Here is a 25,832-nt window from a genome sequence, read left to right as displayed (position 1 = left end):
CCCAAAAAAAGAAGCTTCCTGAGCATTAGATGGAATCTGAGAAGTAAGAGTCAAAAATTACAGTTACTGGCCGTCCAAGTATAAGGATCCAGACTGTAAGCTCCATGACTGCAAGCACTGTATCTGTTTCTCTAATTACTCTATTCCTAGATTCTAGTACATAGTGAGTGTTCAATAAATAATTGTTGAATCAACAAATGCATGAATATCACCAAGAGCCAAGCCAAGCAGCAAAATCACAAAAAAATGTGAACTAAGACCAGAAATCCCTAAGGTACTCGAGAACACAGATGATGGCAGTTGGTATAACGCAACAACCATACTGACTTCCGGCATAGAGGTCAAAAAGATAGAGCATGTAACCCAGACTTGCATCATTTCAGTCTCAACTCTATCATTTATTAGCATTGTGATCTTGACCTTAATCTCCTCATCTATAAAGAGGATACAATAATAATAGTTGTACCACCTTCATAGGGTTGTTCTGAGAATTAAATGAGGTGAAAGATGCTAAGTACGTGACATTCAGTAAAGCCCAATAAATGTTAGTCGTTGTTCATGGCAGGCGAAGGGTTTAACTAATTGGAAATTGTGAGTAGATTACCTTCTCAGCTAATGGTTTCTTAAAACTGCCTATCAAAATCACCTGCATATTAAAGATGTCACCAGGACTGGGACTTAGACACAGGGAGGCAAGACTGAAGTCAAGTTTGAGACATTATTGATTTCAAAACAGTAGTGACACTTGAAAATATAGTTTTAGTCTCATCTCAGAGGCAGAAGCTGATTAAAATTTGCATAAACTGTAATAGAGGGGAGCAAGGGATAGATATTGGCAGCTCTCATAGGCTCATCTGTATTGATATTGTTTTCCTTCCCCCCTTTAACAGAACAAACTTAACTGACCCGTCATTTTCTGACTATGCCTGTCTGCCCTTTCCTCTGGTTTAGCAGCCTATCAGTCACCAACCATTAGGCCTCTGATATATCAGGAAATAGACTGTGCTGTTATTAACCCAGTTTCCTCTCCCCTCCTATGCAGATCCACAAGATGCACTCTTTCTTGGACTACATCATGGGTGGCTGCCAAATCCAGTTTACAGTAAGTTGTTTTCATGTTTGTTCTTATTCAGGAAGCAAGAGATGAGGAGTGCCACTGGGTTTGGGGGATAAGGAGACAAAAGCTTATCAAAACCTTCAGTCAGCTTTGTTAAGTCTCCTTGTTGAAAGGTTGTATGGTATCATGTTTTTGAAATGTGTTCGCACTTCTGTTTTCTTTAGTAAGTATAGTTTTCAGCATCATATCAGGAAATATTTGCCACTCAACCTCTGGTGGTCTGGAGAACCCTCCTAATGCTTCCCACTTCTTCAGTAACTATGTGAGGCATGAAGCAGTATAGCCTGTCAGATTTCATCACCTGGTGAGAAAAATTGGAAGAAAGTAAGCCATGCAAGTAAGTTCCACTGAGCCAAGGAAGATACCATGGTTGTGTTCATGTGACCAGACCACAAACACCAATGTCATACCCAGTGATTGGTACCAAGAGTAAGCCATACGGCAATAAAAAGATGAGTTCCAAAGACTGGAGGACCAGGCTGAGGTCCAGGTTGAGAAGTAGAATGGGTGTTTAGACTCAGTGGGTAGATCGAGGATCATCCCCTGTATGTAATTTGTGTGCCCTTGGGATTTACAAACCCCTGATGTATATTTGACTGGGTAGGCTGAGTCTTTTTAAAATGCCTAGGTAGGTCAAGGTTGTGAGTCCATCTGTACTGGAACAACTGGCTTTCATTGACTTAATATACAAAATCCTCCTAGGTTGGGTCGAATATGACTTCCAGAAACAATCTGCAGATGGCAAAAGACAGATGTGCTAGAACCCTTTAGAAAGCAATGTGGATGTAAACAAAAGAGATACAACTTGTACAGCATTTCTTTCTCATCTTACAGAAGTGTACTAATGAAGCTCAGCCCTGTTCAGCTCCCTGACTGGCTCAGTCATGTGAAAAAAGAAAAGAAAATGAATTTGAGTTTTTAGTCTAGCTTTGGACCCAAGAGAGTAGAAAGGACCAATATATTCCTGGAACCAGGGATGTGGTACTCAAAGGACTAAAAGGGGTCTCAAAGGAATGAGATAAATGGCCATTAACTAAACCTGCCTCTCCTTAACTAGGGAAGTGTCCTCTGCGCTAATCTCAGGGAGGTCTACCTATGTCGTGCCTAAACTTGGGATATTGTGCATTTATCTCTGAACACTTACAGGAGCTAATTTTAGAGTCTGTTCACCTCTTTAAAGTCTAAGATTCTCTAATGCACAGCCAGCAAGCCTTCCTACATTCACACTGTCACATACAGAAGGTAACAAGCACGTTCTGTTCACTGAGGGTACACATCTAACTCTAGCTGTCCTGCGGGCTTATTGCTGCTCTGAGCATACCCAAATGGTAGTATGGAAGCAAGCAATGTCATAAAGGAGACCTATGGGAAATAGTTTCCCAAGATCTTAGGCAAAAAAAAAGTGATTTCAGGAAACTATTTATAGGTTTTCAAGGGAAAGCTCCATTGATTTCAGTCTGGTTTAGATTTTGTAGATCCCATGCTCTTGAACAACTCTGTAATTCAACCTTCAGGGGCTTGCTTTGCCCTTCAAGTTGTGCTGCAAAGAATCTGCCCCAACAAAAATCAGGAACTGAACTCCAACCCAAAGGGTTCCCGGCTCCACATCCTGACTTTCAGATGTCCTTGTGTCCTGCTTTGTTCTCCCCTCCTGTCTCAGCCTGCTGACCTTCCCCCACTGGGAGTACCACTTCAGTGTCTGTCATCAAAAACACCCCAGCCACAGCTTCCCATGCCCTGCAGTGTCAACTGATAGACCTGTGGGAGGTGTGAGTGAGGAGAGCAGTCTGGAGCCAGGAATAAGAAGAGGAGAATGTACAGATGAGTGCCAAGGAGAAGGAGGCAGCCAACAATAGTTCCTCCACAAAGTCCTTCCTTTTGTAGGGTTTCAGGTTGGAGCCTCAGAAGAGAATTGCTAGGTATTCTACTCCCAGTGTTCTACCAAAGGAAACATACCAGTCACTTCTCTGTCATTTTCTTCCAAAATTAAGTTGGCTTTCTCATTATAAATTTTTTATTGCTCAAGTGGTGTAACTTAATTTAAATTATAAGCTGTACTGCAAATTGTTAAGAAAAAGTATCGTGTCTTATTTAATTTGGTCTGTAAGCGTTTATTATATGCCTGGTTATTTTACTGAAATCTGGCAACATGAAAGGGAAGCGGCAGAGAGATGAGAAGCGAAGAGAGGAAGGCTTCCTGGCATGGGGATGGGCAGAGGAGAGAGACAGAAAGGGTATTTCATTGCAGTAATTATGCCTCAGAGGCTTTCAGAGGCAAAAATCCCAATTGGCACGTTATGTGGCCCTTGGCTCCTGAGCAACCAGGAGCTTTAGTCAACACAAACTTTTTGTCTCCCTGGAGAAAGGCCTTAAAGCACCAGAAGTGACACAAAGTTCTAGATGTTCCCCATTTCCTTCCCTAGAGCCACTTTTCATCCTCCTCCACTCTCCCTTCTGTGCCCCCAGGAAGCCAGCCTCCTTAGATGCACTATCTAAGCTCTCCAGCTCTTAAGATTTTGGTTGGGTTTGTCCAACAAGGGGCATCCATCAGAGATCAAAGAATAGGAGGACAGAGAACTTGGAACATGTATTTCTCCAGCTGTCTGCCCACCAGGCTGTGGTTTGGCAGCAACCTTGTTCCTGACAGAATGTCCTGAAGATACTCCTCTTACTGAATTCTAACTGCTCCCTCCCACTGTTTCTGGTCAGTTTCCATTAATCTTTTCCACATGTTCGGAAATTTTCCCTTCGTTAAACTTCCTCAAACACCTTTTGGGTGGATTTTTGTTTCCTGTAGTGGCTCTGACCCATACAAAGTATAAGCAGGGGCTGGGAGAAAGCCTTTGCATCTTCCACAGATGCTAGTGTTTCTTGTTCAATCTTAAAAGTGTTAATGATGGGGCATCTTTCTCCTCAGCTGCTAAGCTGCTCAAAATACTTTTGTCAAATTGTAATAAATTGAAACCTAAACCTTCAAAGGGAGGTAAGATTTAGAAAAGATAACAAATTGGATAAATAACTATGATATTGGGGTTTTGCTTTAAAAAGCATCCCCCATAAACTTAAATATTTGTATACCCCTATATTCTAGTTATAAATACTAAAGCCTTACTTAGGTTAATATGAATAAACAGGATGTATTTTGGGAAGTATTGCGGATGAAGGGCTTTGAAGAACTTGAAGGGCTTTGAATTTTGAGGTAATTGGGTGGATATTGCATGTTCAAAAGGACAGTGAGGACAGCATTGAAGCAACAGGCACATGCTTTAGACGAGTAAAGCTGGGAGTGTTTGATGGTGGTGAAGGGAGAATGAGAAGTGAAGCAAGGAAAGATGGAAGCCCACTGCCACAGGCCTGGTGCCAGGTAAAAAGAGGCTAAACAACAGTGGCAGCAGCTGGAGAGGTACTGTGGGAAGAACAGCACTAAGCCTCTGCCTAGGATACAATGAGAAGACTGAAAGCTATCAAAGCTTTTGTGCCTGACTGACAGAGCATGGTGGTTCTGGTCAGGGAAATATGCAAGTCAAGAGCAGCTGCAGGCAAGATGATGAATTTGGCTTTGGACACGTTGGAGGTACTTTCAGGTATCCCAGTGGAGATGGTACTTATAAATATGGACCTGGGTTTCAGGAGAGAGTCAGGAGCTTCATGTATGTGGGTCTGGATGAGATGTCCCAAGAGAAAAATATAGACAGAAAAGGGACCTGATGACAAGAAATTGTAGAGAACTCTATCTGGCAGCAGAGGAAAGAGGGGCAAACAGTTAAGAGAAGAAACGCCAGGCCGGGCGTGGTGGCTCACGCCTGTAATCCCAGCACTTTGGGAGGCCGAGGCGGGTGGATCACGAGGTCAAGAGATCGAGACCATCCTGGTCGACACGGTGAAACCCCGTCTCTACTAAAAACTACAAAAAATTAGCTGGGCATGGTGGCGCGTGCCTGTAATCCCAGCTACTCAGGAGGCTGAGGCAGGAGAATTGCCTGAACCCAGGAGGCGGAGGTTGCGGTGAGCCGAGATCGCGCCATTGCACTCCAGCCTGGGTAACAAGAGCGAAAACTCCGTCCAAAAAAAAAAAAAAGAAGAAACGCCAAAGGAGAGGAAGGCCCAAGAGGAGGCAGTAGTTCAGTTGCCCAGGAGGAAAAAGCTAAAGTTAAGATCAAGGGCAACAATCTTGCACACTAAAGAGAAGTCAGAAGGTGAAGACCACATGAGGAGTAGGCGTATATCATCTTCAAAAGAGCAACTTCAGCAGAACAGGTAGGTGAGATCCAGGAGTTGGGGTGTAAACAGAAGGTAAAGAAGTGAACACAGCAGGTATAAGTATTCATTCAAGAAAGTTGACAGTGACAGGAAGGCAGGAGGTACAAGTAGGATGGCAATTTAAAGATTAAAAGAGAAGCGATTTTAGGCTAGAATCTGAATAAGCAGAGGCAACAGCCCAGTGGAAGGAAAGAGATAAATGATGCTAAAAAGAGTCCTAGACAGTCAGTGATTCTTAATCTTTTTTTGGTCACCTGAACCACTTGAGAATCTGATACATGATCTATAGCCTCTTACTGGAAAGTGCACACATCCAATTTTGCATGCAATTTTGGGAGGTCAAGGGCACCCCTGAGGACAAATCTTGTACCTCACATGAATCCTTGAGTCATAAGAACTTTAGAGCAACTGTAGCATTGCAGGCTTTGAGGAGGTGGGTGGAGGTGACACAGAGACCACAGGGTGAGAGATTGAGTTCGGCACATGGTAGAGCAGCTAAAAATAAAACCAGATACTAGAATTTCACACACAAAATACAAAGTTATAGATAGCATAAAACAGACAGATGCTGTAAGGTATTGGAAAAGAAAAAAATGGTAGAAAAAGCAAAGGTCTTTTTGAAAGTTATTGCTTTTTTGTATGCTCGAAAATGTTCATTGTGACACAGATTTTTACACAGGTCTTTACACAGGTAAGCTGTCAGCAGCCTAAATGTCTAATAATAAGATAATGGCTACGTAAATTACAGTATTCCTTTAAATACTATGTTATTTAGTATCATAGTATTTAGTATTGCCTATGATAAAGCCAATTTAAATTATAATTCTAAGGTTTAGATCATAACACGAGGTCATGTTTATGACATAGTGTTATAAAAATACAAAGCAGAGTTACTCTATGATTACAACTACATATATAAAACACCTAAAGAGGAAAAGAAAAATAAAATATGATTTACCAGCCTAGTGGAACAGTGAGTGATTTTTTTTCTTATTATGTTTAAATGGACATTTCTTAGAAAAGAAATGTCCTTTTCAAATTTTTAAAAATTGAAGATAATGTTGCTTTTTCTTACCTCTGACTATTGTTTACATTTTAATAATATAATAAGCTGAATGAAACTTCTCCCAGAATGATCTTCAAGCCTAAAAACTTAGATCACGTATTAAAGCTTCTCTCAGGAAATCTTTTCTTTTCTTCTTTTTTTTTTTAAAAAAAGGGGTCTCACTTCGTTGCCCAGTCTGGAGTCCAGTGGCACTCTGGCAGCTCACTGTAACCTTAAACTCCTAACCTGAAGTGATGCTCTTGTCTCAGCCTCCTAAGTAGCTGCGACTGCTACCATGTGCTACCACACTGGCTGCTTTTTAAAACAAATTTTTATAGAGACGGGGTCTAGCGATGTTGCCCAGGCTGGTCTCAAACGCCTGGCCTCAACCTATCCCTTCATCTCAGCCTCCCAAAGCACTGGGATTATAAATGTGAGCCACCATGCTCAGCCTCAGGAAATCTCTTCTAACCCTAAAACATTTAGGGCATCCTATGTGCACACTGTGGCCCAGTTTATATTTTTAAATCTTTCTTGTACATCCCAGATTAAACACTGATCTACTCTGGTGTAGACCTTTGAGTCTACTTACTACTTAGTGAGCCCTGCTTACTGAATTTCTATGCAAAGCCAGGGTACGATCAGTTAAAGAGCCAAATGCTTTGTCATTTCCAAAAAATGAGCCAAGTAAGCTTAGACGTCTTTCCCTATTTTCCTATTTAACTGCCCTCTTAGAAAGTTTTCTGAAAATAGAAAAGAATAAAAACGTAACCTATTGTTTAAGAAATGGTCCAGACTAATAGTATCTCCACCTACAAGATTCATTGTATAGGTCCCAATTGTATGCAGATATTTAAAAAGAAAAGAAAAAAAGCTGCCCAAGAATGTGATTTCAAAGGTAGACTGCAGGTACAGCTAACCAGAGGTCGTTACACAGCAGCTTCCCTTACAAAACGTCGACAATGTTCACAAATGACCCATTTGTCAGATGAAGGGAAGGGATCTGAGGAGCGGAGTTGTTTCATGTAAGAATCTAAAAATGCCTGAAGAAAGATGCTCATCATTTGCAGCCAGCCTTTTCCCAGGAACAACTCCACACACTGGGGACTTGGTATCATGGAGGGAGAATTTTGCACTCTTACTTTACAAGGCTTTGCAAAGCTGTTCCACAGCTCTGCTTAATAATGAGCAGTGGCTTCCTGGGCAGAAGGAAAAAGCACTGGGTGGCTGTTCTCGTGCTGCCTGCCACGAAGATTGGAGCACATACCAGAACCACAAGTCTCCATAAATGCTTCGTATCAGGAAATGAAAACGTGGTGGTTCTATGAGCTCGCCGACATTCAGAAAACCAGGCATCAGTAGCCACCTCCACAAACTGGCATTTTCCAGTCATTTTCTTGCTTTTATTTCTCAACTTAATTCCATCTTTCACTGCCTCCCTGTTGCTTTCTAAAATAAACCTAACCTTTCACTCTGTTCTCTTTGTACTAATGCTAACTTTAAAGAGCACAGAGAATTCTTGGTGGAAGACCACCACCTGAAGATAGATAATTTATCTCCAACTTCACAAAAGAGGCTTTAGAAACCACCGCTTTCGGTTGAGTGCGGTGGCTCACACCTGTAATCCCAGCACTTTGGGAGGCCAAGGCAGGCGAATCACAAGGTCAGGAGTTCGAGACCAGCCTGGCCAACATGGTGAAACCCTGTCTCTACTAAAATACAGAAAATTAGCTGAGCATGGTGGTGAACACCTGTAATCCCAGCTACTCAGGAGGCTGAGGCAGAAGAATCGCTTGAACCTGGGAGACAAAAGGTTGCAGTGAGCGAAGATCGCGCCACTGCACTCCAGCCCGGGGACTCTGTCTCACTTAAAAAAAAAAAGAAAGAAAAAGAAACCACCACTTTCCAGAAAATAAAAATATTTTAGCTGACTCATACTTAAGACTGTCCACTGCTGTCGAGTCACACGATAAAATATTTTTGTGTTGATCCATGAGAACTATAGAATGAGCTATATGGTAAGAATCATAAGCCTATTTCCTTTTTCATCAGTTAATTTTTAAGTTCATAGCCTCCCCCACATCTATATGAGAATTTCCTGAGCTGAAGTGGCCTCTCTCATTTCATAGACATAGGGGCCATTGCCATGGGAAAAGTGGAAACCCTAGAGGCCTGCCTGAAAAGAGATAGTAAAATTTCCACAGGGCATGTTGAATGTTTATATGGTACCACCAAGAACAGGCAGCCCAATACTAATCTTCTAGCATTAGCCTGTACATTGTTTCACTATCTTCAAAATATATTATCCTCCTCTGTCACCTAAAAATCTAGTCATTTCCTTTCCCTAACTGACATCCAACTCCACATTCAATTGGTCACTAAACCCTATTCATTTTCTACCCTTACTTTCTTCAATCACTCTTCCCTTCTCACCATCATCTCTGCCCTACCCTAGTTAAGCGTAAGAAAATTATTCCAAGCCTGACGATGAAGCGTTGACAGGAATGAAAATGACATAGTAGGACCAGGATGGAGGTAAAGCAAGAGACACAACTGGGGTGCAAAATTTTTTTTTAATGGTAATTTTTTTTCGCATTTATTTATTTTATTGCATTTTAGGTTTTGGGGTACATGTGAAGAACATGCAGAATTGTTGCATAGTAACACACATGGCAGTGTGATTTGCTGCCTTCCTCCTCATCACCTACATCTGGCATTTCTCCCCCTGCTATCTCTCCCCAGCTCCCCACCCCCCACCGTCCCTCCCCTATTTCCCCCCAACTGACCCCAGTGTGTAGTGCTTGGGGTGCAAAATTTAAGGAGACTCTCATCTGTGGATTTTGCAAGTGTAGGGCCTGCTGAGAGTGAGTGCCTCCTTGGGCTTTACAAACTAGGTACTTCTTTTTGCCTCACCCCATCCCCAGCTCTGTGATATGTTTTTTTCTATTATTTTAAAAACTACTGTTGCCAAAATCTATGTATGCTTGTCCAGACATTACGCACACTTATCTAGATATAACAAATTCATCCAGGCGATATACTCGGGCTCAGATGCTGCCACTGGGTGCCTGCATACGTGGAGAATTTTACCAGTGCCTAGGAATGTTTATTGAGCAGCCATTTTTCTTTATGGATTTTTTTCCTCTGGTCTGTTATAACCTGATTTCATTTTCTGGTTTTATATCAAGACACTAGCATGTTTTTGTCATCACAGAACACCGTTAACACTCTAGGAGTCTCAGTCAGGCAGCCAGCACATGGGAGATTGTTAACTTCAGTATCAAGAGGCAGAAGCATGACAGTGGTGAGAAGGTGGTGATCCATGATGAAAGATACCATGAACAGAAGTGAGGTGGGCCACGAGGTGCTTGTTATTAATAATAAAGTATCAACACCTGTCAACGATTCACTTTTTAGATAAATTAAAGCAGAATCAAGGTAATCGCCATAACAACATCTTCACACTCTCTAGAATTCCCTGGAGTACTAACATGCTTTCCTCAGTGGAAAAGAAGTGGCTTTACATCTGGCCTTTCCAGCACTACTTTTACCTTTTTGTTTTGTTTTTATTTATTTATTTTTTACTTTAACGTTTTAAACACTATGTACACCTGTGCAAAGTGCCATCATCCATTAAACATGTCCCATTAGGAGTAAAAGGCTGAGAATGGCATCTGTGAGTTGAGCTTGGTAAACCCAGGAGGCCCCTGAAAATGTGATTTTCTCAAACATTGTCTCTCAAACATCTCTGGAGTGCTCCTCTCAGAAATTTCCCTGGAATTATCTGCATGTGTTTGGATCTCTGTCTTGCTGAGGCCTCATGGGTGGATCCTGGGGTGCTTTTCCCTTCCTTCGCATTCAGAAAATGCATGTAGGTTCCTCCCTCTCACCAGCTTTTCATCATAGTCCTTGATTAAAAGGACCTCACCCTAAGGTCTTTGTTTCTTTTTTCCAGTGGGTTGGCTCTCGCCTTCAGGATAAACCCATCTCAGAAGACACTGGACTTTACTGGTCCTCCTGGGTTACCTCCAGTCATCCTCATAACAATTCTCCCACTATTGTATGTACAAACATATATACACACATATTTCAATTTTCCTTTTCTTAATTTTTACAACTCTTTCGGTAACAAAGAGTTTATTCGAGGAAATTCTTCCCCAAATTACTGTGATTGCCTCCTAGCTAATCTCCCTACCTCCAGGCCAAATCTCCTCTATTTTTTATTAGAATAGTTATGCCCATGAGAAGTCCTGGTGTTTTGGTCATAGACATACATGTTCTCCTGGATGTATGATGGCATAATGGAGAAAGGTAGAAAAGAGCCATATAGGCTTGAATATAAATCTAACTCCAAGCCCTCTTACCCTATGTCACATGAAAATGAAGTAATATCATGCCCTCTGTGTCACACACAGTTAGCACAGTGCCTGGCACAGAGATGACTTCTCTCTTCTTTCCCTTGTTATTCAAAGTAAGGACATCTAAGAGTCAGGGAGAAACTGCAATTTTTCTTCACATAACCTTTTTTTAAAAAAAAAAAAACATACTCTTAGTACTAGCGTTTATCAGTAGGCATCCTCTGATTTTTTAAAAATCTGGGTATTCTGAAAACAGAATTTATCAGTAGGCACTTATCAGTAGGTATCCCCTAATTTTAAAAAAGTCTGGGTATTCTGAAAACAGAGTTTGAATCCTACCTGGCTTTATTTTTTGCATAGTCCTGTGGAGAGGCAAGGAAGAATAAATAAATAAATAAATAACAGAGATGAAAAAGTAATTTCATGAAAGAAAATAAAAAAGGTTATAAAAGAATTACTGTTAGTTAGCCTATGCTTTTCTTTCCTAGTCACTTTGATTTGATTACAGGGTATAATATCAGATGTGAGTAATGTTCTTTCCCCATTAACTTATACGTTAAGAAGCACAAACAAACACATGGCAGGTTTTCTCTGTTCTTTTAGACATAATGTCCAACCTTCATACATCCAATGGTATTCCAGTTATTTGTTATAATGGAATTTACCAAATATAACACAAATTACATTTCCCATTATGATCCCCAGGATCATATGAGAAAATAGAGCCTTTCAGCCACAGTAAGTCAATGAGTGCATTCTACCGTACCCCAGAAGGAAATGAAATTATGTAACACAAACATTTCTTTCTTCCCCTATGACTTTTTTTTTAACCTTCTTCCCTTGAAGCTATTTTTGCTGGGTTAACTTTTATTTAGATTGTGGTGATGTTGGAAATTAGAAGTAGTGTTTTTTCTCATGTTAACATCCTCAGGCTTAAGCATTTATTGTTCTTTCTTTTGTTATAAAGAAGTGTTCCATGAGTCAACTTGTACTTAGATGATTATGATACTGGGGGTCAGAAGAAATTCAAGAAGTTGGAGTATAAGTGACTAGTTGGTGGCAAGACAGGTTTCCCTTCTCCACTTTCCACTCACAATGCGATAACATTCAGGCATCCTCTTTGTTGTAGGCAGGAGTTCTTACATGAATGGGAACCAAAATGATGAATGCCTTTACACAGAGTTGCTCCTTGCAGAAAATTTGTTATAACCACTTTAACAAATCTCTCTGCATCTGGCCCCTCATAGAAATATAACAATGGCTTTGTTATGAAAACTGTATATTTAACACAGAATTTGGTTTGAAGGGATCTTACCTATGCCCCATAGATGGAACTGTTCTACCCAGGGAGCACAGAAGTCTTTTCTTAGTGAATTGTGAAATTGGAGGACAGATATTCTATTCTTACTCTTGCTGCCTGGTGAGATGGATCAATAGCATCTGGGCTTTCTGATCTATATGTCAATCTCAAATTCCTATTTAAACAGGGAGAAGAGAGGGCACTGGTTGGGAGGGAGATTGAAGACTGCAGAAATGGCCTCAACCAAGTTAATAACTAGGTTTTCAAGCTGATTAATTTATGCTCTTCCTTTATTGGCAGAATATGTAATGTGCTGATTTTCACCTGAGGCCATGTCTCTCTCATGGCTGATCACAATTCCTAGGAGATGCATTCACTTTAAATTTACCTTTTCTTATATTTTTCTCTTTTAGGTAGCTATAGATTTCACTGCCTCAAATGGGGACCCCAGGAACAGCTGTTCCTTGCATTACATCCACCCTTACCAACCCAATGAATATCTGAAAGCCTTGGTAGCTGTGGGGGAGATTTGCCAAGACTATGACAGGTAAGAGACTTCAGAGCATTTGAAGCCTTATCATCTCTCATGGGGGTGAGATGGTCTTTGACTGATCCTGGGCAGAAAGTGGAAATTAAGTTAAGTAACTTCTTATGCAGTGGCTTCAAAAGCTTCATCCTCTCCATACTAGAAAAACTAAGTTTGTACCTAGCTCGCTTTGGTCACCAAACAAAAACCTTTCTCAGTTTTCTTATCTTAATTGGCTTGCAAGACAATTGGATAGCAATTTTGGTTTCCATTTTGTGAAATCTTAGCATGTGCCTTGCTACTCAAAGTTGTTTGTGAGCTAGTAATATTCTAGACCTACTGAATTGGAATCTGCATTTAACAAGATCCCCAGATGATTTGTGTATACTTTAGAGTTGTAGAAGCACAGGTCTATTAGACGTTACCACATCTAATCTTCACATTAACCCTTATATAGTATGTATTCCTTAGAAGAAGGGAATACTGTACAGGTGGTTAAGTATTTGTGTGCTATCACATAGCCAGAGACAGGACTTGAACCCAGGTCTACCCACTCCAAAGCTTAAGTCTATAATCACTATGCTTCACTGACCCCAAAAGCTATTGGTAAGTTCAGCAGAGGGTGTGATACATGTGTGTAGCCAGATGAATATGTATGTTTGCATGTGCATGTATAGAAAATGTGATTTAACATCAGATCAATATTCTATCTATTTTTACTTGATGATAAAAATAAGAGTATCTTACATAAATTACATTAAACTGAATGTATGCTGCCTTTCCAGTAGTTTTAGAATAAAGTCAAGGAATTTAGTTGTTTTCTTAAGGAAAGCTTTTTGAAGTGAAAGCAGTGTAAACATAAATATGTGTAAATCTCAGTTAACTCCCTGATGTAATCGTAAACCAAAGCTAGTTAGTAATGAGCAGCGATAAATTGACCTTTCAGAAGAGGAAAATAAAGAAAGCAACTCTGTCCTTTAGGTTTCAGATGAATTTTGTAAGATAGCATGATTTCTGTTCCTTCTAGTGTCATAATTGGTGATAATCATATTAAAAACTTGTTATCCTCCATATCATAAGAAATGACACATTCTCATGACTAGAATGTACAGAGAAACTAATAGAACAGCGTAATGGGAAAGGTGCAGTCAGTCTCCTGCCTGCCTATGTCTCTAGATTAAGCTTGGTCATCACGAGTAACTCAAATGTAGCACAAAGGCAGCTGGAGAATGAGCATGTCCAGTGAGATCAAAGAGCTTTAAACACTTAGGCCCTTGCTGACACTTCCTCTCCTGTACATCTAGGAAAGATGTCAATTATTATTTTAACTTGTGTTGTTGGAAAAACACCTCTTATATACTTAATCTTGAGGTATTGACTGTGGAAAACTCCCTTGAGTTAACTTGAGATAATTTGAATTTCAACACTGATTTCTTCAAGCCCCAGTGCAGGCGGTGTGGTGGTGGTGGGGATCCTAGAGAGGTTTGTGTCATATGAGTATTTCCACCAGGGAGAGAAAAAGACAGGCCAATTGTATCCACTACATTGGAAACTTCTCCAAACTTCCCCAAGACACAAAACCAATAATTTTCTTCCTTCTTTGTATCATACACACATTAATAATCTAGTATAATAATGTGTGAATATGCTGAGAGGCAAGAAGCAGGAGAGTATCTTCGGGATTCGTAACTTTTCAATCTCGAAATGCTTGCAAAGACAAAGTAGGTAAATGCACTTAACACATATCTCAAACAGTAGATGCTTAATTAAAAAGTTAACTCTGAATCTGCAGGGAAGAAGGCAGTCTAATAAAGTACAAAGAGAAGACTGATGGGTTTTCTAGAAATTAAGATACTAAGCCTCAGAGCCCTTATTGTAGCAGATTTAGTGGATGATCGCAAAGAAGCTGCTGAACATCTCCATTTCCTGATTGCCTCACATGCAAAATGCAGACTATAGTCAGAGTGACATGTATATCTTGTAAAGCGTTTATCCCTCTGTGAGCCAGACAAAGTCTGGGGAGCATTTTTTGATCCCTCAAAAATGCAGATTCAATATATAAATAAAATATGAAACCTTAGGATTTACATGAAGAATCATCATAAATTATTGTTTAAAATCTTTTAATAGAGTAAGATTGACGTTATCATCCCCAACTGGCCAAGAAAATATAGTTTCTACAGCTCAATGGAACAATTATTTTTTCCATATATAGAAAGCAGCTCAACATTAAAATGGGCAAATACTTAAGGAAGAAAAAGGAGGATTGAAAAACTCCAGTGCTCCTTTAAAGAAACTCTCTAGAAGAATGTGTATTGCAAGCTGCTCGCTTGAAAACTGACAAGGTTCCGCTGTTTCTCCTTTGTGTGGGTGGATAGACAATAGACAGGCAGAGTCAGGAAATTTCAAGTCGGGGCTCTGGAATTAATTTATTCTCACATCAAAGTCAGTGAGGTTGGTGCTCAAGGAGAAACACTTGAATAAAAACTGACAGAAGGCATTGTTCCCCCTCCTGCAGTGACACAGAGGTTTCTAATCCCCATGAGCCTTAGAAATTCCTCCCAGCCTCTAGCAGCCAAGAGTTTTCTTTCTGCCTTGTACAGTCATTGCTACCAGGTCATTATGAGGTGATCCATGAAGTAGAACAGCTTGGGTGATGGATAAAACTCTTCTCAGAATGGCCTTGAAGAGAAGTTTCCCACAGACAGCTGGTCCTCAGACCTGCCTGCCTGTTCTATCCTTCAGCCTCTGAAAGAGATGATACTGCGCATTCCCTCTGCCATGACCACCCACCCCAGCATAACCATTTGTGCACACACACAAAAGCATGCATGCATGTGCATACACACACACAGGCCCTCACAGGCTCAAGTTGTAGCACTTCTCTAGCTTCTGTATCCTAGTCTCCTAGACAGCTCACGGCCAAGGTGACAACTTTTCGTCAGGGCCAGCAGGGATATGGGTGTCTGAAAACCTGACATGTTCTCTAATAAAAAGCATGGCCTATCTGCTGTCGAGACAGTACAGAAACTGACCATGTACATTTCGTGGAAATACAGATTGCCATTTTATAGACGTGTCTACCCCAGAATGAGACAGATATCAGAAACCAAAGCATGGTTTCTCCATGGTGTGGTGGTTATGGTACAAGGAGACAAAGTTAGAACTGACACCCATTCTGACAGGTATTTTCAAGTGTAGAGCACTTGTTTAGTGATGAGAAGACAGTTCAAATCACAGTGCTACTTTTTCCACTCTATTATCAGTCAGTGGTTCTCAGCCTTGGCCACACATTGAAGCCATTTGAAGAGCTTTAAAATGTGGTGATGCCTGAACGCCACCCCAGAATCTCTGATTAAATTGTTGGTGTGCATACTGGAAATTAGAATTTTTTGTCCAGCTAGGTGTCCAGGGTTGAGACCCAGTGTTAAATTGTGAGAGATGGGTCAGATGCAATGGCTAAGGTCCAATGCCGCATCTACTTAAGCACCAAACACCTCATGGGGAGCTGTAAAGACAGAATATTTAATGAAGCACAGTTTTTCCCCAAGTAGCCCACAATCTCACTGGGGAGAAACTTGTGTAAATTACAGCCCAGCATGGCCAGGGAATTGTTACCCTGTATAGGGATGGGAACTGTATAAAAGAGGGAAGGGCTAACTCTATCCTATGTGGGAAGAGGGGTGGTCAAGGAGGGAGTTCTGGGGATGATAATTTCTGGGCTGATCAGAATTTGGCCTTCAGCTTTGTTGTTATTAGAATGTGGATGGATTTATTCTCCTTATTCTGAATAATTATACCAGACAAGCCTTCTATGAGGACAGAGTCAATGGGGATGATAGGGCATGGGGAACTGGTGATGGGTAGACCTAGGTTCACACCCCATCTCTGCTACCTCTGTTGTCATAGATTTACATTCTATGGACTTTGGTTTTCTTTATTGTAAATTGAAGATGTATCTCACTTCCCTTGCAGAGCAGTTATAAGGATTAGATATAAAGCAGCTAGTTAACACAAGTTCCACCTCTTATAAATACTGAATAAATGACAGGGGCTATAATCTTTAATACCCTAGATTTACATTTTAAAAATGATCTGAACACAAAGGGAGACAAAACTATAGAGTCAGTTCTAAAATTCACTTTGGACCAATGATCTTTAAAATATTTTTGCTCATATACTTTTAAAAAGAATTTTATAAAAATGTGTAGCTGTCACATTTTTCACTGAAATCTAACATTTTTCATCATGAGTTTAGTGACAAAGAATGAAAATTCTAGTGTATTGTAAATTTGGACATTTAATAACAAAACTCTTACATAATTCTTGTGACTGTGTCAAGTAGAATCTTAATGCTGTAACTCTTTGATAACCACCATCATCCATTTTGTAAAAAATGAGCAAGCTCTTCAGTGTGAGTTGAGAATTGTAATTGTTCCTTCCTTTTCACCAACTTGTATTTCCCTTCTCTTCCCCTAAGAATTTTATCCTAATGTATCTTAATATATTTGGTTTGACATTGTTATGATCACTGTATATTTCTGTAATCAAAATTTAAATTTAAAATTTTTTAGTTTCTAAAAATTTCTAAGATGAAAAAATTTAAAGTATTTAAAAAATATCTGGGTTTTATTACAATTATTACTAGTGCATAATTGGTCAAAAGAACATAAACATACTAGAAATTTCAGTATAATTTTTTCTATAAATACCTATCAGAAATCAGCTCTTACTGAAACAGATAATGGGGCATTTTTCCAATTAGTATATAGAGCTTTGGATGAGTGCTACCCAGTGCTAGAATGGGAGAGTCGAGCATCAATTCTAACTCAATTTTTTGCTCTTAGCAATGTAAATTCTAAGAAAACATGTTCTTATAAATAAGCATATGAAAATAAATAATTTGACCAACAGTATTACTCAATTCTTTCAAGTTATATACCAAAAAAATTACATAATGGCCAGTCATCAAAATGTTTTCTTCAATGATCTACCAGCTGACATCAGCACTTGCCAAAATTTATTTAAAGCAAAGCTTGGCAACTACCTGACTTGCAAAAGGATGTTTTTTCCTAGTGAAACATTCATGTTTAGAATTATTCTTGTCTCTGTTGCTACAGAGTTTTTACACTCTGGAGCAATGGACTATGATGGTTAAGATTCAGAATAGGTAAAAAAGAAGGATAAGTGAAAAGAAAGGTATGAATGGAGAATAGGTCTCTCCATCACAGGCGTTCCCAGAAGATCAGTTTCAGCAAAAAATACCTATGGATGAGGAGGAACTGAATACTGATTTCCCTTTAAAAAAAAAAAAAAAAGCCATGTTCTTATATCCCCAGAAGTGCTTTGCATTTCCAGGTAGCCCAGTTTTAAGGCCTTTGCTTTAGAGAACAGTTTTCATTAAATGTCTAAGTGCTCTGAAATGCCATACTGCTCTGAATTTCATTTCTTTATGGATACAGTAAGTTTTCTTTATGTTTATTAATGTTTTGATTAATCTTAAAATCTTCCTGAACAGAAAGGGGAAAATAGTGGTTAAAAATTAGTCTTCCCTCTGGAGGTCATTTGACAATAGTCATTCCCTAAAAAGGTCAGGACAGCTTATTCATTACCACTGAAGAAATTGGGCTTTTTTATTGTATATTATACTATTTTATTCTGTTTATAAGAAATATTGCCTTTACCCATGTGGTAATAGACCCCTGAATTTTCCAGATTGTGCATCTTTGTCAATCATTTTCCCATCAGTTGCTAAATGGCCCTTTGCTGGGTGCTGAGCGGATCCAATCTTGAGTTCTTAAAGTGTTAGGATACAGATGCTTTCGTTTGTGCTCAACTTGCCTTCTTTTACTTGTTGTATAAGAAGACCCTTCTCTGACTAGTTTTATTTTAAAACAGAAATAATGGATGTTTAAATCCATTGTGCTTAGGCTTAAAGCTTTTTCTTTAGAATGTTTATTAGTTAGAGGCTTTCTGGTGGCTAAGTTCAGAGAATTTATCCCTCCTGGCTCATTAATTATTCCCCTTATAGGTGAGGCATTTTCCCTACCTTCCTACTCTTGAAACTCAATTACACAACAGTGCATCATGCTCAGCAAACTTTGAATCCCCAAAGGTGGCTTAGAAAGTATAAAAGGAATATCATTAATGCTACAACACCATAGGGATTAGAAATGGATGGATATTAGAGCTTGCCCCTCCTAAACTCATCAAAAAAAAAAAATGAAAGAAGAAAGAAAGAAAAGAAAAGAATGGATGTTGAGACTCCCAGTTTCTCTATTTTGACTTGTGAGTCATCTTCGAGTGCGAAGGACCATGATCCATCCTCCACCCAGGAAAGCCTCATTTCAGCTTTTAACTAGAAAGTACCCAAAATCCCCCTCACAGATCTCTTCTCACACCCGCCCATGCTTGTTTTGTTTAAGGAGGACTTGCTGAGGCAAAGTATTTCAGTATGTCCGAGGACCAGAAGTATATTTTCTCCTATCTGTAGCTAATCTTTCATAAGCTGTGTTGAGTCTCTATTTACCCGCATCAATACCTTCTCTAATACCTGCTAGATGCAATGCACCACAAGCCTGAATTGACCCAACAGTGAGGAGAAACTGGAGTTGGTGATTTTTCTGGAGAATTTACACTTTGATTTCAAAGAATTCTGCCTTCCTTTTTTTCTCCCAACCCCAACCCCAAATTTGATACTGTTGACTATGTTTTGGTAAAGCTTCGTCAAAACCATCATTGGCTAGTTATGACCTCTAAATCAGTTAGGTGGTAATAAAGGAGAATCTGGTTTTGCTACTTTGACTTCTTTGTCAGCCTGTGGATTGGTGGGGCTCATCCCCTTTTGCTTACAGACGTGTAGAACAGTGAGCCTTAACCTGAATTGACTGAATATACCAAGAACAGAGAAACGTAGAAAATGTAGAACAAATCTCAGTTATGTTCTTACTGGGAGAAGAAATAAAAGGTAGATAACATGAGAAGGACATACCTTTGCCAAGAGCCCTGTGGTAATAGCCTCCTGACAGCACAGTATTTGATTAAAGAGGGTCTTATTTGTTGTCTAGTCAGGGGGCCAGATTACTGGAAGTACCAGTAGGAAATCACGTTTAATACTGTACAAAATCATTAAATTATAATGGCATAACAGAAAAGGCATGGGCTTTGAAATCACATAATTTCCCTTGGTAATCACCACAGGCCACTTAGCCTTTCTGAGGTTTTATTTACCTGTAAAATGGGAATAATAAGTAGGTGAAGCTTCCAGGATTGTATTAGAATTTAATAAGTATGTACATCATTTAGCAGGGGCCTTGTACATTGTATGCATCGATAAATGTTAATTATTCTCTTCCCCATTCTATCAACTATAGTACAATAAAGTTAGAGTTAAGATCCAATATATGTAAATGAATAATTAGGAGAGAAACTCCAATGTGCATAAAATAGCTCAAACCAAAAAATATGTAAGTGACTCTTGGGTTTTCAAGAAAATCCTCCCTTCTTTTCATAGAATGTGGCTACATTTTCATAATTAAAATTCATGGATTATGTATTCATTAACCATTTATTCAGCACACATTCTATGACAAGTACTATAATAAAGGATAGGGCAGGGGGCAGTTGAGACAGAGGAAAGTGGAGATATAAAGATTTTAATACAAAAGACAGGGTCTCTGAGTTCAAAAAACAAGACATGTAAACAGCTTATCACTGCATGTGATAAGGTGTTGGGCACAATGAGTCATGTAAAGGGAACCAAGCTCTGTCAAATTAGCCAATCTGACAAGCTTTCTGCTGCTTTATTTTTGTTTTTGCTTAGAGATGGAGTCTTGCTCTGTTGCACAGGCTGGAGTGCAGTGGCGCCATCATAGCCCACTGCAACCTCTGTCTTCGGGTTCAAGCAATTCTTATGCCTCAGCCTCCCGAGTAGCTGAGATTACAGGAATGTACCACCATGCCTGGCTAATTGTTGTATTTTTATTAGAGATGGTATTTCTCTATGTTGGCTGCGCTGGTCTTTAACTCCTGGCTTCAAGTGATCTACCCGCCTCAGCCTCCTAAAGTTCTGGGATTACAGGCGTAAGCCACTGCACCTAGCCCCATTGCTTTTTAATATCCACTTAGATTCAGTCTTGTCTGTATTTGAACTCTAGCTCTAATTAGGAACATGATCTTAGGCAAGTCACTTTACCTTTCAAGGCATTTCCTCACCTGTAGAAGGGGAATAACAATCTCTCCCTGTAAGTATTTTAAAAGATAATACATACAAAATGTTCTAACACAGTCACCTAGTTACCTAGTTCATGGTCCCTTTTCAAAAAAAAAAAAAACTGAAAGTTGGAGTGGGGGCCATTGGTGAAACTGTAGGGCCCGTTTCTTTCTTAGTATAGAATCTAGCAAAAAAATTAAGGAAGAAGTTGTAGACTAATAACTGTGATGAACTTAGGGGGTTATTTCTTGATTGCAATTATCCATGCTATTGCTACCCCTCATCACCACAGATAATCAAGAAGCATGAGTCAGCACTGGCATAGCAACATGGCCTAGCAAGGTAACGCAGGTTCATGTTTTTCTTCCTCATTAAATGAATAAATGAAGCAACTTCTTTTTTCTTTTTTTCATTTTGGTTTCAGTGACAAAATGTTCCCTGCCTTTGGGTTTGGTGCCAGGATACCTCCAGAGTACACAGTGAGTGAGCAAAGATGAGATCTTCTTTCACTTTGCTTTGTTCGAAGGATAACTTGGGTTTTCTTTGCAGCAGTCTCACTCTCTTGGCTCTATCATAACCATGTCAGTAGGGCCAAAAGAGTCAGAAATGACTTTGGACTCAGTGAGATTAACTCCCCAGAACTTGTCTCTTGATGAAACGCTATCTCCTGGTATTTTGGATGGGTCTTCTCAGAGGTCCAGATGAAGAATTTGATTGTTTAGTTTCTTATAAATGTGATCACAGTCTGAGAAAACACTCAGGAAGTTGATCTCCAGGGGCTCGGAATCTATCCATTCATATATCCCCTGGGAAACAGAATTCTATTGGCAATGCCAACTGGGAAAGTCCATGACAGTGGAGTCTACAAAATTCCTTATCCCAAGTCTTCTAGTCCAAATCTTGTATGGGAGACACAGAAAAGTTGTGAAGAAAGAACTATTATGACTTAGAGAATTGGGAAGTTGAAATGTTCTTATGATGACATTGGAATTCTATTTGTTTTTGATAATGATTTCTCATGACAGAAAAAAGGCAAAGATTGTGTGTAGATAAATTTGCACTGTGATGAGGCTGAGACACTACTGTGATATTCTAGATGCTCCTATAGGACATTCTCCACAGAGAACTCATGCTCACTAGGTGGGGAGGGCCTTGGAGAAACAGCAGGGTACCTGCCCAGCCTCCACCTTACCAGTGCCTCTGAGGTCTGAGCTAAGTACAAACAACATCTCCCAATCCTGAATTTCTCTTTTACTAGCTGTGTCTGAGCCACAGGTCAGGAGGTAGATGCTGACATTTGCTCCCTCACTAGAGCCATCACATAAGGACTTTCCCCTTATGTGTCCTTTTTGAAAGAGGAAATCAATCTCCCTGTCGCTCCTAGAGTGAACAATGGTTGGAATGGCATGTCTCCAAGACCTGTTCTCTTTCTTTTTTGCCTTGTATTCCACACTGGCCTTCGTGCTGGGCATAGCTACATAATTCTAGAAGCATTTATTGGAAACAGAGCTTGTGGGGAGAAAGAATATAGAACAAGAGTTATCGACTGGTGGCCTTTAGACATTACTCAGGCCACAAATGTGTAATATTTGACACACTTTTAAAAGACCAATTCAGCAATTTTATACGAAATGTCAGATTTCTGGCTTCTCTTGAAAACCTAAAAGGCCTGGCAACACTAAGATTAAAAGATAATCTATACATGAATAAGCTGGAGCTGAGGAGATATAGATCCCTTCAAATCTGGAATGTAAACAGGTGAGTGTCCACGTTCTTATAGCTGCTGACTACCCAGGGATTCTTGAGTTTTCATCACATCCCCACCAGGTGGTCTCCCAGCCTCAGGTTGGCCCAACAGGGCTGAGAGTAGAGCTGTGCAGCATACCTTTTTCTCATTAACAGCATCTTCCTCGTTCCCTTCCTGGAGTAACTCTGGCTGTTTCCTGAAGTCCTCTTGCTCACTTGATCCCCTAACTCCATCCTTCCTGTCAGCAAAATCCTCTGGTTCTTCCTGTTTCAATAAGCTTCTCTCATATTTCCCTATTTCTGGTCCCCAAATATATTTAAATACCCCTTTCCATGCCTAATTTTCCCCTTTCCTTGACAAGCGCTGATGATTTGTGCAGCTCAGGTGTCCCCGGAGTGTTTACAAGGTTGCCACAATTTACTTCTTAGGACAAAATCTCAGCATATGCATTGAAGTTGAAGCACAAGCACCTCTGTCTTAGTTTGTACTTTCTCAAAAAAAGATCTTGAGATAAGGATTTGAATGTAAGTAGTTTATTTGAAAGGTGGCGGAAACCTCAATAGAGGTTGGCAAATGGAAGTCAGCATAGAGTATATCATCAAGTCAGTTACCGCTGTTGGCAACTAATGCTTAACTCTGCTGAAGAACCCTAGGAGACAATGTACAGCACAGACCGCAAGGGATAAGGGAGCTGGGGTATGTATACATCATCTCCTATTAATTGCTGATTACTCTCGAGGGTCACTTTTAGCTTGTCACTTGGGCAAGCAAGGCAGTCCCTTAAAACCAGAAAAAAACTTAAGATAAACAAAGCAAATAATATGACTAGAAGTCAACTGGCTTACCTGGAACTGCTAAGAGAAAGGAAAGGCAAGATAAGCGCCAAGAGATTCACTAATCACCTCCCACAAAAAAAGGAGATGTCTTTTAACATAGGGACCTATTTTATAGATAGCCAAAAGAGTCAGAGCTTGGAAATGTCCTTTGAAATGGAATTCTCCATAAAATACCAAATGATTCAATAAAAATGTCCAGATGCTAGAACATCCATCTTGTTGTATCAGGTTTTTGGAAAGAAAAAGGTAAACAATATGTTATTTGACCTGGTGCATAGGTTCTGCCAGGTAGAGGAATTTGTATTGGAAGATTACAAGGTACATTATTTTATTATGTTTCCAAAAGTAGAATGCAGTCTGTTTTACCTGTACATGTGTGAAAATCCTACTGCACTGTAGTTCTGCATATCATGTTAATAATCCTTAAGTGTCAACGGCTTAGCTGAAGCCTTCATAACCATTGCCATGTTGAGCAGGCAGCTTGAGTTACTGAGTTTTTGTTTTTGTTTTGTTGTTGTTATTGTTGTTTTTAATCACTGGATCCACATAGACCTCAGCCAAATCTAAGCCTCCAGTCTGTGGCCAGTTCTATCTAGCAGTTATTTGAAGTTATCTTTCTGAAATCTTTTCTTGGAGTTTTTATAAGCCTGACTCTCCCCTTCTGACAGCATTTATCTGATTCTAGAAAATCTTCCTGTCACCTCAACTCCACAGGGAGCTTAGAATTCACCCTCCATCTCAGATTGATTGTGTAAAGGCTTGAAATGTTTCCTACTGCTTAAGACATAATGAATGTAATGGGCCTTTGTTTGCAAACTCTAAACCGCAGTGCCTTCTTACTGGATTAAAGTTGTAATTCTCCTTTCTTCCTGTTTTTTAAATTTTAATTGGTGTCTAGGTCTCTCATGACTTTGCAATCAACTTTAATGAAGACAACCCAGAATGTGCAGGTAAAGCACAACATGGGAAAAAGCCAGTATCCCAGTCCTTCCCTTCGCACCTTTCCCATTGTAGTTTCTCTTCACTGGTGTCTCATGTTAGTTACAATTGTCTGCAGCAGAGAAGCAGGCTTTCTGGATCCACATAAACCATGCTACTCCAAAAGCAAGAGAGAGCCATGATAACATAACAGAGCAGGAAAATAAGAACTGGAAAGGACAGAACGCAGAAGAGGTCTTGAGTTGACAGCAGTAACATTGATCCCAATCCAGGGATAATAATAATAATAAAGGAAAGTTCACTGGTAGGCAGTGATACAATATCCTTCTTTCTGCTTTTCAAATTTTCATCAAGTGTTTTATTTTTTACACCTTCATCTCTGAGCTGGTATAAGGAGGGGGGTAAACATGGAAATCATTTCCCACTTTCAGCATACTGGCCAAGGACGTGGCCTCAGTGAGTTTGAACAAGTAGCATTGCGGCTTTGTGCCAGTGAAAGCCTGCTCAAAAGCTCTGGTTCACATTCCATTGTTTCCAGCCACAATTCTCCAATGTGTTTTCACAAAATAATGATGCTGCAACTGTGGTGATATTTATTACATTAAATTTTGTTCTAGAATGATTATTTCTGTTTTCTAAGTAACAGAGCCAAATACATACGTTACAATGAAGATCATAAGACATTTTTGCACTAGAAATATCCCTATCTCTCTCTTTCTTCTTGTCAAGGAGGAAGGAGGCTAAATCAGAACCAGCAGAGTGTATAAGGCATCTAGCAGTTAATGGCCAAGAATATTATATCAATACCACTGAGTCTGAACATAGTAACCTCCAAGACCCAATCTCCATTCTGCCATTTTTTCCACTAATGTATTCTCCACCCTCAATTTATTATGGTTTAGAATTTCCTCATGTCCAATTGCCCCCATTCTGAAACCATAAGAGTGGTTTCCTCTGTGGCAGAATGAAATATAAACCCTGGTATTTGCTTATTTCATACTTTTAGAATTCATCTGTCTGATATTTCTGAGGAAATCAAACTTGCTTATCATAGGCAAAAACTTAAGAACCAAAAAAAAGATAAGGAGCTTCTATTCAGCATCATTTAACTTCAGAACCAGACTGCAAAATGACTTGGCATCTGTCTTTAGAATAATAGGTTTTGGGGCAAGGCCAAGTGGGTGCAGGATTGTCAATGATATTGGAAGCATGTATATGAGAGCAGAATAGAAAAGAACTTGCTCATCCAAAATACCCAAGAGCAATTTTGCAGTGCATGGCGGTTATGGAGAACAATCTCAGAAGGGGATTGTGTGGATCCCTCTGGCCAAAAACAGGACTACCATGCTGTTTCAGAATAGAAAAGGATAAAAGGATGAGCTGAAGTCTGGACACAGTGGCTCATGCCTTTAATCCCAGCACTTTGGGAGTCTGAGGTGGGTAGATTACAAGGTCAAGAGATTGAGAATATCCTGGCCAACATGGTGAAACC

At 39.8% G+C, this 25,832-nt stretch overlaps 1 protein-coding gene across 1 annotated transcript in view; it reads left to right on the top strand.

Annotated features, from left to right (window-relative positions):
• Nucleotides 1-25,832, top strand: part of LOC108290352 (copine-4) — a 249,371-nt gene that overhangs the window by 208,858 nt on the left and 14,681 nt on the right. Inside the window, exons 10-13 of the mRNA XM_017510143.2 lie at nucleotides 1,043-1,102; nucleotides 12,494-12,627; nucleotides 21,243-21,297; nucleotides 24,300-24,485. Of these exons, the coding sequence (XP_017365632.2) occupies nucleotides 1,043-1,102; nucleotides 12,494-12,627; nucleotides 21,243-21,297; nucleotides 24,300-24,485 (435 nt within the window). The remainder of the gene's footprint in view (nucleotides 1-1,042; nucleotides 1,103-12,493; nucleotides 12,628-21,242; nucleotides 21,298-24,299; nucleotides 24,486-25,832) is intronic.

Source organism: Cebus imitator, unplaced genomic scaffold (genome assembly GCF_001604975.1).
Source record: "Cebus imitator isolate Cc_AM_T3 unplaced genomic scaffold, Cebus_imitator-1.0 Scaffold432, whole genome shotgun sequence".
NCBI lineage: Eukaryota > Metazoa > Chordata > Mammalia > Primates > Cebidae > Cebus > Cebus imitator.
Note: the sequence above shows the minus strand (reverse complement) of the source record. Positions and strands in the feature narration are given on the sequence as shown.